Source organism: Oryctolagus cuniculus, chromosome 20 (assembly GCF_964237555.1).
Source record: "Oryctolagus cuniculus chromosome 20, mOryCun1.1, whole genome shotgun sequence".
NCBI lineage: Eukaryota > Metazoa > Chordata > Mammalia > Lagomorpha > Leporidae > Oryctolagus > Oryctolagus cuniculus.
The window spans coordinates 39,986,908-40,001,177 of record NC_091451.1 but is presented as its reverse complement, the minus strand read 5'-3'; the positions used below and the strand labels follow the sequence as shown (position 1 = coordinate 40,001,177).

Sequence of the window (14,270 nt, the reverse complement as noted above, 5' to 3'; positions counted from 1 at the left end):
CGGCACTCGGCAGGTCGGATCTGGCCAGAGACCTGAGCGGCACTGGGGACGCACCAGGGACAGGTCTCGAACCACACACTACTGGATGCCAGGCCCTGGTGGAACCTGGAGGCCACTGGTCGTGGTGGAAGTGGGGGCTACTGGGCTAGAACTTGGACCCCAAGTGTGGCTGTCTGCCTGCTGTGGGCCAGGGGAGTGTCATCTCCCTGGGCTCTTCCCGTCTCCCCTCCCCCATGCATTCAGACTTCCTCCGTGTCTTTTTAGGACGCACAGTCCACTTGTTCTTACCCCCGAGTCCCATTCCTCCCTGTGGATGCACACACCCTGCTGTGCTTTGATAGATGAGTCTCCCTCGGGCCAGGGTCCACAGTCTCCCTCGGGCCAGGGTCCACACGGTCTCCCTCGGGCCAGGGTCCACACAGTCTCCCTCGGGCCAGGGTCCACACGGTCTCCCTCGGGCCAGGGTCTACACAGTCTCCCTCGGGCCAGGGTCCACACAGTCTCCCTCGGGCCAGGGTCTACACAGTCTCCCTCGGGCCAGGGTCCACACGGTCTCCCTCGGGCCAGGGTCCACACGGTCTCCCTCGGGCCAGGGTCCACACGGTCTCCCTCGGGCCAGGGTCTACACAGTCTCCCTCGGGCCAGGGTCCACACAGTCTCCCTCGGGCCAGGGTCCTCACAGCAGCTCACACCGCAACGTCTCTTCAGTGTCCTCTGATCCAGTGCTATGCCTCGGTTTTTCTTAACCTTTCCTGACCTTGGCCTTTGTGAATGGTCCCTGTGTGGGTGACTCTGGAGTTTCCTTGGGATTGGGCACAGGTGGGTATCCCTGGCAGGAGGCTACAGGAGTGGCATCTCCCCAGCGTCTCACCCAGGGACATGGCATGGCCGTGTGTCCCAGAACTGGTGATGCAAGTTGAGAGAAACCCCATGTAGGGTGGTGGAAAGAGCCTCGGCTTTGGAGCAATGCTCTGGCTGGTTATTCTCCCGTAGCCTCAGTTTCCCCTTCTGTAAAATGGGCACAGGACAGCCTCTCTCCCTTCCAGGGCTGTTGAAGGGGCTCAGAGTGAGGGGATTGCACTCAGCTCCTCAGCTCAAGCCTTTGGGATGTGTTCCATCATCACCGTCTATCACGGGTGGAGCCCAGATGTTCTCAGTGGGCCGCTGGGATGGTGGGAGCAGGTCCAGGACAGTGGTCAGCAGGTACCTGTGTGCTCATCGCCTGGGCACCTGGGGGGAGTGGGTGGCCAGTGGGGCAGGGAGGAAAGGAGGTTGACATTCCAGACGTCCTGCAGTGTGCACTGCTGAACACAGAGCGAACCAAGCTGGCGGGCACCACCAGGGAGTCAGAGCCCAGCCCGCACCCCAGAGCAGAGACCCTGGGCACTGTGAGGGTGTGTGATAGACCCCGGGCACCGTGAGGGTGTGTGATGGACCCCGGGCACCGTGAGGGTGTGTGATGGACCCTGGGCACCGTGAGGGTGTGTGATGGACCCCAGGCACCATGAGGGTGTGTGATGCAGGCAGGGAGGCCCTCCCCAAGGAAGTAACGCAGCTGAGAGTGGAGCGAGCAGGTGGACGGAGCGGGGAGAATCGAGCATCCCAGGTAGAATGCATGGCCGTGGAAAGGCCCTGTGGCAGGAGGGCGTGAAGGTTCCAAGGAGCCGAGGTGGGCTTGAGGACGGTTGTGCTTGATGGCGTCGGATCCCTGCTGTCCCGGCAGTGCCAGTGGGAGGGGGAGGGGACTGTGCTGTTACTCAGCACCCACTCAGGTGCTGAACGCTGCACCCGTCCCTCACTTGTGCTGTGGCTCTGGCAGGAGGCACACCCTCCCCTCCCCCAGGCTCAGAGAGGCTGAGCGGCCCACACCACTGGGACGCGGTGGAGCCAGATTAGAACCCAGGACGCCTACACCTCTCCTGTCCTCAATGGCAGAGGAATAGGCCCCACCATCACCAGCACCACCATCACTGTCATCATCACCATCACCGTCACCATCATCACCACCAACATCACCATTACCACAACCACCTCCCTCACTACAATCATCCTTACCACCATCACCATCACCATCATCACCATTGTCACCACCACCACTCTTGCTACAATCACCCTTCCACCTCTACTGCCACCACCGTTGTCACCAGCACCATCATCACCATCATCACCACCACTGCCGTCACCACTACCATCACCACCAGCATAAACACCAGCACCAGCACCACCATCACTGTCATCACCACCATCACCGTCACCATCATCACCACCAACATCACCATTACCACAACCACCTCCCTCACTACAATCATCCTTACCACCATCACCACCACCACCCTCACCCTCACCCTCACCATCACCATCATCACCATTGTCACCACCACCACCCTTGCTACAATCACCCTTCCACCTCTACTGCCACCACCATTGTCACCATCACCATCATCACCACCACTGCCGTCACCACCAGCATAAACACCAGCACCAGCACCACCATCACTGTCATCACCACCATCACCATTACCGTCCTCACCACCCTCGCTACAATCACCCTTACACTTCTACTGCCAGCATCGTCACTACCACCAGCAGCATAAACACCATTGCCATCACCAGCATTGTCACCATCACCATTACCACTACCACTGTCACCACCACCATCACCACCATTGTTGTCACCACCACTGTCACCACCACTGTCACCACCATTGTTATCACCACCGTCACCACCACCAGCACCACCACCAGCACCACCACTACCATCGTCGCCACCACCACTAGCATCAATACCATTGCATACTCCTTCACCAGCATAGTGACCGCCATCACCTCCACCCTCAGACATCACTGCCACCCAGCCACCACCACGGTCATCCTCACCGTCATCGGCCCTGGCCCGAGCCTGCGGACATCTTTGCTTCTGGCAAAACTCACCTCGGCCCCGTCTCACAGATGGGAGAACCGAGGCGTGTGAGGTCACAGGGTCCGTCCAGCCCCGCCGCTGCCCCTGGCGTGCCCCTGGCCCTGCGCCCGCTCACACGTCCTGGGTTTGTCCACAGACGCGGCGGCGGCGGCGAGGCCTCGGCCACCTCCTCCGGAAGGCCTGCTGCACGGCGCTCCCGCTGCAGGTGCTGCTACTGCTGCTGCTGCTCCTGCTGTTCCTGCTGCCCGTCGGGGAGGAGGCCCGCAGCTGCTCACTGGCCAACAACCTCGCCCGCTCCTTCACGCTCACGCTGCGCCACAGCGGCCCCCCGCCCACCTAGCCCGCCAGGGCCACAGCTGAGCTTCACCGGCCTCCGTCCGTCCCGGCACGCACGTCCCGGGGGAGCCTGGAAGCAGAGCCGCCTGAGCACAAGTCCTGGGTCCGAGTTCCCAGCACCAGCTTGCCTTGGGTACGGCGTCGCCTCCGTCTGTGTGTGCCAGTGTGACCCAGCGACACCTGTGTACATGCTCCGTCTGCTGTCACACGGCGTGTCTGTTCGTGTCCCCGGAGGTTCCTAGCGGGGGCCTCTCCGGGGAGACTTGGTAGCCTTTGTGCCTTGGCTTGCCGGCAGCACCGGCAGCCCCTCTTCCAGAAGCCAGCCCCAAACCCGGAAGTCTGTGAACAAGCCTGGTGACATCGGCACAGGAGCGCGGCCCAGGCCCTCACGCCCAGGCTGGTGACCACTGTGGGCACAGTGAGAATGCACGCGCCCGTCTGCTTCTCTGCTTCTAAACCCAAACCCACCACAGTTCTGTGCTGTGGGGTGGAAGTAGAAATGGCGACGGCCAGAGGCAGGCCCGGCAACGGCAGTGAGGAGTGACAGGGACACAGGGCAGCCTGACGGGGGCTGAGGGGGGTGGGGGGGCGGGGGCAGGGCCCCAAAGCAAAGCCGGACAAGGCATCAAGGGCAGGAACCCAGGCTCACCGACAGCACGGACCACAGCTCCTGTCCACGGGCGTGGCAGTGGCCCTCCAGGAAGCGGCCAGACTGTGCTCCCCGTGTTTTGTTCAGGGGCAGGGAAGGACACAGACTTTATTCTCAAGACTTCCAAGCACACTCTGTGCACTGCACCCCCACAGCCCCAGGGGGAGCCGGGTCATTGCTGTCCCCTGGCACCGGAGGTTCACGGTCAGGGGTCAGCTGAAGGTTCAGGAGAGAGGCACCTGCTGTGCCAAGCCCTGGGGAGCAAGGGTCCCTGCTGGAGACAGCCCTCCCACCTCTTCCAGATCCGCTGGCCAGCCTGTCCCCCATGTGGCCCACTCGGGTCCAGAACCAGGCCTTCTCGGCCAGATCTGGGAAGGTGGGCTCTATGCCACACCCCACCTGGGGCGGGGACAGGGTGACTCCACATGGGCGATGAGGCCAGAAACACATCCCTGCTGGGCCAGGGGCTCTGGGGTGACATCTAAGTGCTTTACAACATCGCATTTGCCCTCTGCGAACGTGTCCCTGTTTTAAAGATACTCCGTGCCCCCTTTCTCCAATGGCTTTTGTTTCTGGCTGCACCTAGGAGTCCCAGAGGCAGGCTGCTCAGGCCCTGTATTGGACCTCGGGCTCATAGAGCGTTTTACCTGGAAAGGCACAGAGGGCCCCAGGCATGTCCCGGCCCCTCCCGGCCTCGCATCTGGCCCCAGGAAGCAGGGAAGGGCTGGAGCTCCCCTCACGAGGGTAGGAGACCTGCTCCCTGGGGAGCTCTTGGCACCGACTCAACAAGCACACTGTCCCAGGGACACTTTGCAAACCAAGCCACAAGCAGGCAAACCCAAGCCTCAGGCCCCGCCTCCAAGCCTGGCAGCTCGCTGAGGCCAGAGCCGATTCCTACTCTCCCACTTCCCAGGTGAGAAAGCAGAGGCCCAGAGAGGGCTGGGCGCTGGGCGCTGGGCGCTGGCCACCCAGTGAGAGGCTGCGGGCCTCCAGGCAGTGCTGTGCTCACGCGAACAGAACCCCTCCCTCCCCCGCAGCAACCTCCAGCGTTCCCCATTCCACGTGATGCGGTCGCGTCCCGGGGCGGCGTGGAGGGGAGGGAGAGTGCGGCTGTGGACAGCTGTACCTGTTCTAAACTTTGATGGTGGTGCCGTCGAGTCGTCTGTTCACATAACTTTTTGAAAAAGGAGAGAGAATTGCTATCCTCATTGCTCTCCCATCCGGCAGCTGGGATGACACGGAAGAGCCGTTTGCCGGTGCTCCTCATGGCGAGCGCGGGCGATTATTCTGTTAGGACCTTGCTAGCAGCCTGTTTGACAACTGCCAAGTTGCCATGCAGCCCGCGTGGGTGTGTGCGTGCTTCCTGTGTCCCCGGAGCGAGAGGAGCCTGAGAGTCGTGTGACTGTCGTGTGTATGTGTGCATGTGGCTGGGGGGGGTAGAAAGAGGCACAGGTGGGTCACACCCATGCTGTCAGCGCCCCCTTGCCTGGCCCACGCGCCCTGCCCTTCCTCACTCTGCCCTGGGTGTGGCAAGGGGCACACAGGGTCTGGCAGAGAGCACAAGGCAGGGGGTGGGGGTGCCGCATGAGGCCAGGAGCCGCCTGGACGTGCCAGCGGGAGGGTGACGGGGATACAGGAAGTGCAGACAAGGAGCTCATTGGTTTGGTTCCTACTGGCCTGCCCCTGGGGGGCCCCTTGCAAGCCTTCTGCCCTGCAAGGCTGCGCAGGGCCAGGCCCCCTTTTGAGATGAGAACCTGGGGGCCTGGACACATAGACAGTTGTCCATGTGGAAGTGGAATTTGAAGCCAGGTGTGGCCCCAGAGCCCATGCCGGGGCAGGGGTGGGTGATGGGGAGGGGCTTGGGATGGCTCCAGCAGGTCGCCGTGTCTGCAGCCCCTGGGAGCGGGTTCTGTGCGCACAGACAGGCTCTCGCTCCGAGGAGAGTGACGTTCCCCGTGCATTCACACGGTCGTCTACCTGATATCATCTTCAGTCGGCTCTAGAGGGCGACTTCTGCCCCCCCCCCCCCCCCGGGAGCTCAGCCCCTCCCCCCCCTGCAGTGAGGGCCATGGCCATGAATGACGGCCCCCAGCTGGGTTTTGTTGTCTTCCGTTAAAAACCCAGAGGCGAGTGTGTTTGCTGGCACTCCACGCCCCTCGTGGGCACACAGGAGGGCCCCTGAATGTATGGCCCAGCTGCATCTCAGGCTCTGTCTCAGAGCCACCTGCAGGGACAGCCTGCAGCCACGCTTGTCCCTGGGCAGTTCCAGGGGAAGGCAGCTGGGGGCGCTCCGCAGCTGGGGGCCTGGGCAACCAATGGCTCCTCTCCTGTGCTGCCACTGGGCAGCACTGGCCCACCTGCCCCGCAGGACAGAGTGAGACAGGGCAGGAGGGGACCTCGTCTCCCCTGGTGGACTGCAGACAGGCCCGAGCAGGGGAAGAGGCGCACAGTGAGCTGGTCTGGCGAGGGCACCCAGCAAGTGGGGCAGAGGGAGTCCGACACCAGGGCCACGCCAGGCTCCGTGCCTCCGACCCGAGTGGTTAAAAGGGTTAAAATGCTATGCGTGTGTCTGCCACCATTTGAGAGAAAAGGGAGAGACAGTGACAGCTGGGCTGTGCCTTTCTGGTAGCCAGGGCTCACCCACGGCCAGGCGGCAGCGGCAAAGCTTCCACTGAGCGAAGACAGAGCCAGGAGGAGGAGGGCCCAGGTGCTGAGCCTCTCCCTGGGGTCTTTTTTATCAGGATGACGACTCCATCCCGAGAGCGTGTCCTTCCTCAGGAGCCCACGTTCAGTGGCCTGCGGGGACAGAGTTGTGTCTTCCTGTGTGGGGTCTGTCTTGAATCCTCGTTGGGCGGAGTCAAAAGTCGCCAACTTCGTGTTCTTTCTGGGAGAAGGGGAGATCCTGACGTGTGGGAGGCCCGGGGCTGGAGAAGGCGGGGAAAGAGAAGGAGTTGGGGAATGTGTGAGCGGAGGGTATCAGGACAGTGGTTTGGTCTTCCAGTGCAGGAGGGAATCCCAGCTCATGGGAGGTCTGAGAGGAGAGCAAAAGTGAACAGAGCGGTTGGATGGATACAGAACACTGTCTTCTCCAGTGTTAGGAGTTAGCGAAGTCACACATCCCAGCTCTGTTCACGTGTTGTTGTCAATGCAAGACTACAGGGGAGTGAGATGGTGATTTATGGCGGCTGGGCATGGGGAGGCCAGGAGCCTTGCAGCTAAGACCTGTAAAAGTACATGTGTTGGCTCCGAGGTGCCACGGCCACGTATGTGCCCAGAATCTGTTTCCTGGCCTCTGGTCAGCGGGCAGCCTGCGCCTCTTCCTGTTAATCCAAGGCAGTGAGTGTTCTCCAAGTCCTGTCTCCGTTCCAGGCTTGTGCAGCTCCTGCTCTCCAGGCACCCAGAGACCAGGGAAAGGGTTTGTGCCCTAGAAGAAGCCAAAGCACACTTGGGCCGTTGCCCTTGACTTTGCTCCTCTGCCTGCCCTGGGGTGGCTGGGCCACGTGGAGGAGACCTGCCGGAGTTCAGGATGGCCGTGGGGGTAGCTTGCTGCCTCTTGGAGATTACCGTGGCCACCGAGTTGCTGGACCACCAGGGCTGGCAGGTGCATCCTCGGGCTGTGCTGGGTCTCGGGGTGTAGGCTCGAGGGGGAGCTGAGTCAAACACCCCACATTGTGTCGTCTCTACTGTTAGCACCACTGTTAGTCTGTAATCTTGGTAAAAATTGGAAGTACCAAGCTGAGAATCGCACTCTGCCCGTGGAGGGTTTTCCACGTCGGTTGTGTGCCTACTGTGTGGATCCCTTGTCCGTGAACTGGGAAGAACTCCTGCCATTCCCCACTTCCTGCTGATGGGTCACAGAGCAGAGGAGCTGAGGGACCCCCGAGGAGGCTGGGTCTGCAGCTCTTGGGCCCCGCTCCCTGCCTGCTGCAGGAGTCCTGAGATGCCAGCAGCTTCCTTCGATGTCTGCTGTCCTAGTGTCTCTCCCTGGAGGCAGTGCAGTGGTCACCAGGCACTTTGTGTCCCTGGATGTGCTCATTCCATCTCTCATGCGAGCTCAGCTAATGCAGCAGGAGCTCCCCCGACTCTCCGCACCCCAGTCCAGCTGCCACAGGTCCAGGTCAGCGTGGGAGGAGAGGTGTGGGCCCCACATCCCTTACTGCAGCCACAGCAGACAGCAGTAATGGATCACCGAGGTAGTCCTCTCCCTGATGCAGCCTGAACAGAGCTCATGGTCCTAAGTCCCTCTCAACTGCCAATCAATCATATTTGACAGATGAGAGAAGTCTGTTTGACATCCTTAGAGCAGATGGCAGCCCCCTCATTCTGATTTCCTTCTTCTATAAATATATAATTCTATATATATGTAAATCCATATATGTAATTCCATATATGTATATATAACTCCATATATATATAATTCCATATATATGTAAAACCTCCTATTAGAATGTACCCAATCAGAAATCACTTTTTGTTCATCTTGTTCTTGGGGGAGACAAACTAAGGTAATGGGAGGTAAAGCAGAGCGGAAAGTGTTAACTGCTCCTCCGCGGGCCTATTTTTTCAGGCTGTCTTGGTTCAGCTTTGTGCCCATTTTACAGGTTAGAACAGTGAGGCCCAGCAGCTCCTGCTTACCCAGTGAGCTCAGGGAGTTCGTCCAGAGGTGGGGCTAGGTCTGTGCATTCCTTGGGTGACAACGTGACCCTGCACAGCAGTGCCCGGGGCTGAGCCTGGGCTCTCCTGGTCCTGGGCCGTGTGGCCGTAGGCCAGTTCACTGCTGCCTCCTCCCTTCCTAGTGGTGAAAGGGAAAATTACCCAGGAGCCTCTTGGACTCCTTGAGCTGCTGTGTATTCTGGAAATACAAGGGCGGGCTCCTGTCTGGAGGAAACAAAGTCGCCCTCCCCCGCCAGCTGTGGCTCAGACTGATAGTGACTCGACCTTGCTCTCATCTTGAGAAATCCCATTGCCGCTTCTGCAGCTGGGAGGTGTCAAGGCCAGCGGGTGTCAGCTTGCTTTTCTGTGCGGTCACGACAACCTCGTGGCCCACTGTGCTTGCTCTACCTCCAATTTCTCATCTAGATCCCAGGCAGGAAGAAAGGGAGTGAGTTTAGTGAATCTGTTTTCCCGGATGCTCCTCTGACAACTTTCACCCTCATCTTGTTGGCCAGGACACTGTCACGGGGCTCCCCTTGTCTGGGAACATGCCCCCAACAAGACGGGGCTCCCCTTGTCTGGGAACACGCCCCCAGCAAGACGGGGCTCTTTGAGAAAAGTGGGGAGGATGGATTAGGGCGGTACCTGGATGTCAATTCCACAGGCAGAGAAGCCCAAGCCTCCGGGTCTGGCTGTCTCTGCCAACAGAACGTGGAGATGCTCACCCTTGAACTTGAGAATGACCTGGCACCACGGCCAGGAGCCTTTAGGTCCCCCAGGTTTGGCAGATGTTCTCACGAGGCCTGGTCGACCCTGCGGGGCTGGGTCTGTGTGTAGACAGGGCCCAGCCCCCCCACCCTGCTGTGCTCCCCAGGGCCCTGCCCCCTACCCTGCTGTGCTCCCCAGGGCCCAGCCCCCCACCCTGCTGTGCTCCCCAGGGCCCAGCCCCCCCGCTGTGCTCCCCAGGGCCCTGCCCCCCCACCCTGCTGTGCTCTCCAGGGCCCTGCCCCCCCACCCTGCTGTGCTCCCCAGGGCCCTGCCCCCCCACCCTGCTGTGCTCCCCAGGGCCCTGCCCCCCCACCCTGCTGTGCTCCCCAGGGCCCAGCCCCCCCACCCTGCTGTGCTCCCCAGGGCCCAGCCCCCCCACCCTGCTGTGCTCCCCAGGGCCCAGCCCCCCCACCCTGCTGTGCTCCCCAAGGCCCAGCCCCCCCACCCTGCTGTGCTCCCCAGGGCCCAGCCCCCCCACCCTGCTGTGCTCCCCAGGGCCCAGCCCCCCACCCTGCTGTGCTCCCCAGGGCCCAGCCCCCCCGCTGTGCTCCCCAGGGCCCTGCCCCCCCACCCTGCTGTGCTCTCCAGGGCCCTGCCCCCCCACCCTGCTGTGCTCCCCAGGGCCCAGCCCCCCACCCTGCTGTGCTCCCCAAGGCCCAGCTCCCCCACCCTGCTGTGCTCCCCAGGGCCCAGCCCCCCCACCCTGCTGTGCTCCCCAGGGCCCAGCCCCCCCACCCTGCTGTGCTCCCCAAGGCCCAGCCCCCCCACCCTGCTGTGCTCCCCAAGGCCCAGCTTTTTCACGCCCTATGTTTGCTTTCCGTGCAGCAAATTTCTGTTCACTTTTTTTTTTCTTGAGCATGAGGAGCTCCTGGGTTCAAATCCTGAACTTTTCCCAGCCACTGCCAGTTTTCTAGCAGGCACCGAGGCCTTGAAAGGAAACAGGAACACTCGTAGGTGGCCCCCGTCACCCCCCGAGACCCTGGCTCCCGCAGCAGGGGCCACAGTCGGGGCTGGAAGGCAGGCCTCGTTTCTCCCCCAGAGAACACCTGTGTTTGTCCAAGTAGGACCAACGGGGATTTGTTTTGAAAGGGAAATTATAAAGCAGAGATTCATGGTCTAAAAGCAAATCTGAGAGCCCTGGAGAGTGGCCAGCAGGACTCAGCATCGCCTGGCACCTGCCCGTGGTTGTCATGGTTACAGCTGCTCCCAAGTTGATACCCGACCACCTCCTCTGGACAGGAGTCAGCAAACTCCGGGAGGAACCTCAGTCTCCCCCAAGGGGTCCTGGGCTTCCGTTCTGGAATGCTTCTGAGCCCAGTGGGCGGGTCAGCAGGCCTGTCCCTGCCGGGGCACCTCTGTAGGGATGGGGGTCAAAGGTGTGCAGCCCCTCCCCTGCTGTGATGATAAAGGCAGAGCAGGAAGCCAGGTGAGGCCCCCCAGTGGGGCCCTGACTCCCAGACGCCTGTGCTACGAGTGCACAATGAAGGCGGAGCACAGAGGTGGGTAAAGCACCCGGCCAGGTGGTGAGCAGCGAGCCTGGCACTTGAGCCCTGGGAGCGTGGCTCCAGGCCCGACGTTGCTGTCACTCCTAGAACTTCGCCTTGGCTGCAGTTGCTTTGCTTTGCAGGCCACAGGCTGTGGTGACGTTGACAGCCGCTTCGCTGGTGGAGGCGCCAGAGCTGCGGCTGCACGTTTCCTGCACGAGCCCACGCCCCCGCTGCCGCCGGGAGCTGGCAAGGCCAGGACGGAGTGCAGGGCACAGAGCAGGTGCTGACTGTCTGCCTGGTGCTCCCAGAGACGCAGGGACCCACAGAGTGCAGCGTCTACTACGAGCTGGCTCCTGCCAGGGCAGCCGGCTGTGCGTGTTCCAGAAGTCCTGCCGGGGAGGAGGAAGTGGCCGGGCGATGTGTGTGTAGTTGGTGTGCGCGTGTGTGTGTGTGTGTGTGTGTGTGCAGGAACGAGTGCCTTCCCCTCCAAACCCAGAGCCCAGCCTTCATTCCAACCCGAATGGGTTTTTTGGTTTCCTTGTCTTCCCATGGAAGGGCTCAGAGCGGAGGGGCAGGAGCCTCCAACATCCCAGCCGGAAGGCATCTGTCGACTCCGGCACTCGCACTGCCCCAAGCCACGTCTGCCTGGGCACGCTCACCCCATCCTCCCTACCTGGGACCTGGGTGCGCTAACCCCACGCTGCCCATTTGCTCGCGTGGCCGGAACAGTGGCTCACGCAGTGCGAGGCAGGCGATGGGGTGGGGGGTGTGCGTGTACACGCGTGTAGATGCTGCGTACGTGGTTTCTGGTGACAAAAGCCAGCTGATGTCATTGTTTCAAATGTGCTGTTACGTACTGAGTGTGCAGAGGGACCATATCCAGTGTTATGTTGTTTGTGACTGTAAAATACGCATTTGCAATCAGTTAAGCTTTCTGGGAAGGGAAGCGGTGTCGGAGCCAAACAACTGTCTTGGACCGTGTGTGTGTTATCTGGGTTCCTGGGGTCCCTCCCCGCCGTGCCGGCCCAGCCCGGAGGCTGCGGGACCCGGGGCCCCGCTCGGCGCTGCGGTGTGGGGTCACGCTGTAGCGTTCTTCCCTTCATGTTCCAGGCGATGTAGCCGTGTTCCAGAAGTCGTTTGACTTTCTTGTCGCTTTGTGTTTTTTTATAATGTATCTGCTTTGTGTTTGGAAATAAAAACATCTCTATTTTGGTCTATGAACGAGTGTGCGGTTTGGAAGTTCTTTTTTTTTCCGGAGCGAAAGGGTTTGTCTGAAGTGACGAGGAGGAAGAGGACCTGTGCTTACGGCTGACGACGTCCTAATTCCGCTTTCCAGACAGGATTAGTACCGAGTTCGGGCAGGAGTCACACCCCGCTCCAGTGCCAGCACCAGGCGTCACCGGCACCGTTCTCAGAGACACCCAGACCTCGCCGTCCCAGCGGTGGGAAGGCCTGAAAAATCCCAGAGTACGCTCTGCATAGAGGGACTGGGCCCTGCGTGTATCTGGACTCTAGTGGGGACCATGAGGCCACTGCAGCCATTCAGTCCCAACGCTGCAGCCGTGGACCACAGCCCTGTGCAGCGGGCGTTTTGCAAACACTCCCTAGACGTGGGAAGCTGGTTTCTTGACCACAGCGGGCTGGGTGTGGCCAACAGGGAGAGGACTGCACAGTCGGATGCAAGACTGAGGCCGCCCTCGAATCCAGAGGGAGACCTGAGGGCAGCAGGTGAGCCCAGGCCGGTGGCATCGTACCCAAGGCTCCTCCCATGGCCCCGGCTTGCCAGGAAAAGGAGTTCATGGCCAGGGTCTCTGCTTAGGAAGGCACAGTGTGTGCTCCAGCTCTGAACGCTTCCCAGGAGGCTTTGCTGCCGTATCACTCGTTCTCCCCAGTGGGAATTTTCCAAAGTCCTTGTTTAATAACGCGTGCGATGTTTTGCCTGCGATTTTTCCATGTTAAGGTAGCAATCTTAGGACATCTTCCCACTCCCTCAGAGCAGAGGGAGAAGGGGCCCGCAGGGGAGAGGGGTCCGCCAGTGATCTCCACCCCTTCTGGGCTGGTGCGAGGAAAAGGTGACATTTTCATTTCCCGTCCCAGGAGCGTCCGGAGCCGCCAGAAAGAATCTTCTAGCTCTGGGCCTGGGTTCAGAGGAGGGGAGAGTGCACAGGTCGGTGTCCGGGTTTTTGACGCGGTGACGCAGGCCTGCCGAGGAAGGGCCGAGGGTGGAAAGCCCCTGCTGTTGGCAGTGGAGCCCCGGCTCCCCAGGCTGGCCTCGGTCCGCCGCGGGCGAGCCGCAGGCACCAGCACCGCTTTCCAGTCCGACACAGCAGACCTGGGACAGCTGCGAGGTCCACCCAGCATTCTGGAACCCTGAAGCTTTTTTTTTTTAAATAAAGATTTATTTATTTATTTGAAATACGGCGTGAACGGGGGCAGGATCGGGGAGACAGAGCTCTTCCGTCTGCCGGTTCACTCCCCAAAAGTTCCCGACGGCCAGGGCTGGGCCAGACTGAAGCCAGGAGCCCGGAACTCTATTTGGGGCCCAAGCATTTTGCATTTGTGCCATCGTTCGCTGCGTTCGCAGGCGCATTGGCAGGGAGCTGGATCAGAAGTGGAGCAGCCGGGACTCAAACTGGCACTCGTAGGGGATGCCGGAGCTGCAGGCAGCAGCTGACCCCGCTGCACCACGCGGGCCCCTGTCTGAGGTCTCTGAGCAGTGCCAGGGACAGCAAGGAGCCCCCGTGCATCCCGAGGTGAGGAGGCCCCGCCCCTTCTGTTGATGCCCGAGCAAACACAGCCGCCCTCCTGGGGATGCTCCGCCCCCTAGCACTTCGCGGAGTTGGTTGTCCAGTCGCGGTCCTCGCTGATTTCACGGGGCTTTGACCCGCCCAGTGGACAGGTGCGCCCTGACCACCGCTCACCCGAACGGGCCGGGGTGTCGCGGAGGCGTCGCATGGGGTCGGGAACTCCGGTGTCCAGAGGCGTCAGGAGCAGGCTGGACTCCGCCTCCCTCGTGTTCACGTAGCCCCTGCGGAAGCTGACATTACCGCGGGGCGCTCGCTCAGACTCCTGGCTGGGAGATTCGCTCGTGTTTGAGCACTCTGGGAGTGTTCGTCTTCACAACTAGGCGGCCCTGGAGAGAGAGACATTATCCCTGCGACCACCGGAGGCTCCCAAACCACGCCTGTGCGCTTCATTGCGGGAGAGTCATCGTGTGCCCGGGGAGCCCGCTCCGCGAGACTGCTGTGCGCGACGTGGGCCTCTCTGTCTCTGTCACTGCCTGGCCGGTCCTGGCCGCCTGGCCGGCAGCCTCCTCTCGCCCACCTGCACCCCCCGTTCAGGCTTCCAGGGGCGCGGTCCCGACCCTCCGAGGCTGCCAGCGCCAGCCTGGTCTCCGCCGGGGTCTTCTGCTGCCGCTCTCGGCTGGGAGGCTGCTCCTCCGCCGGCATCCAGGATA

General features: G+C 61.4%; 1 protein-coding gene across 6 annotated transcripts in view; it reads left to right on the top strand.

Annotated features, from left to right (window-relative positions):
* The window catches only part of SYNE3 (spectrin repeat containing nuclear envelope family member 3), a 79,131-nt gene extending 70,758 nt beyond the window's left edge, over window positions 1-8,373 (top strand). For all 6 annotated transcript variants that reach the window (XM_070065593.1, XM_070065589.1, XM_070065592.1 and 3 more), the window contains one exon: window positions 3,057-8,373. In XM_070065593.1, the coding sequence (XP_069921694.1) occupies window positions 3,057-3,260 (204 nt within the window). In that variant the 3' untranslated portion in view covers window positions 3,261-8,373. The remainder of the gene's footprint in view (window positions 1-3,056) is intronic.
* The last annotated feature ends 5,897 nt before the right edge of the window (window positions 8,374-14,270 follow it).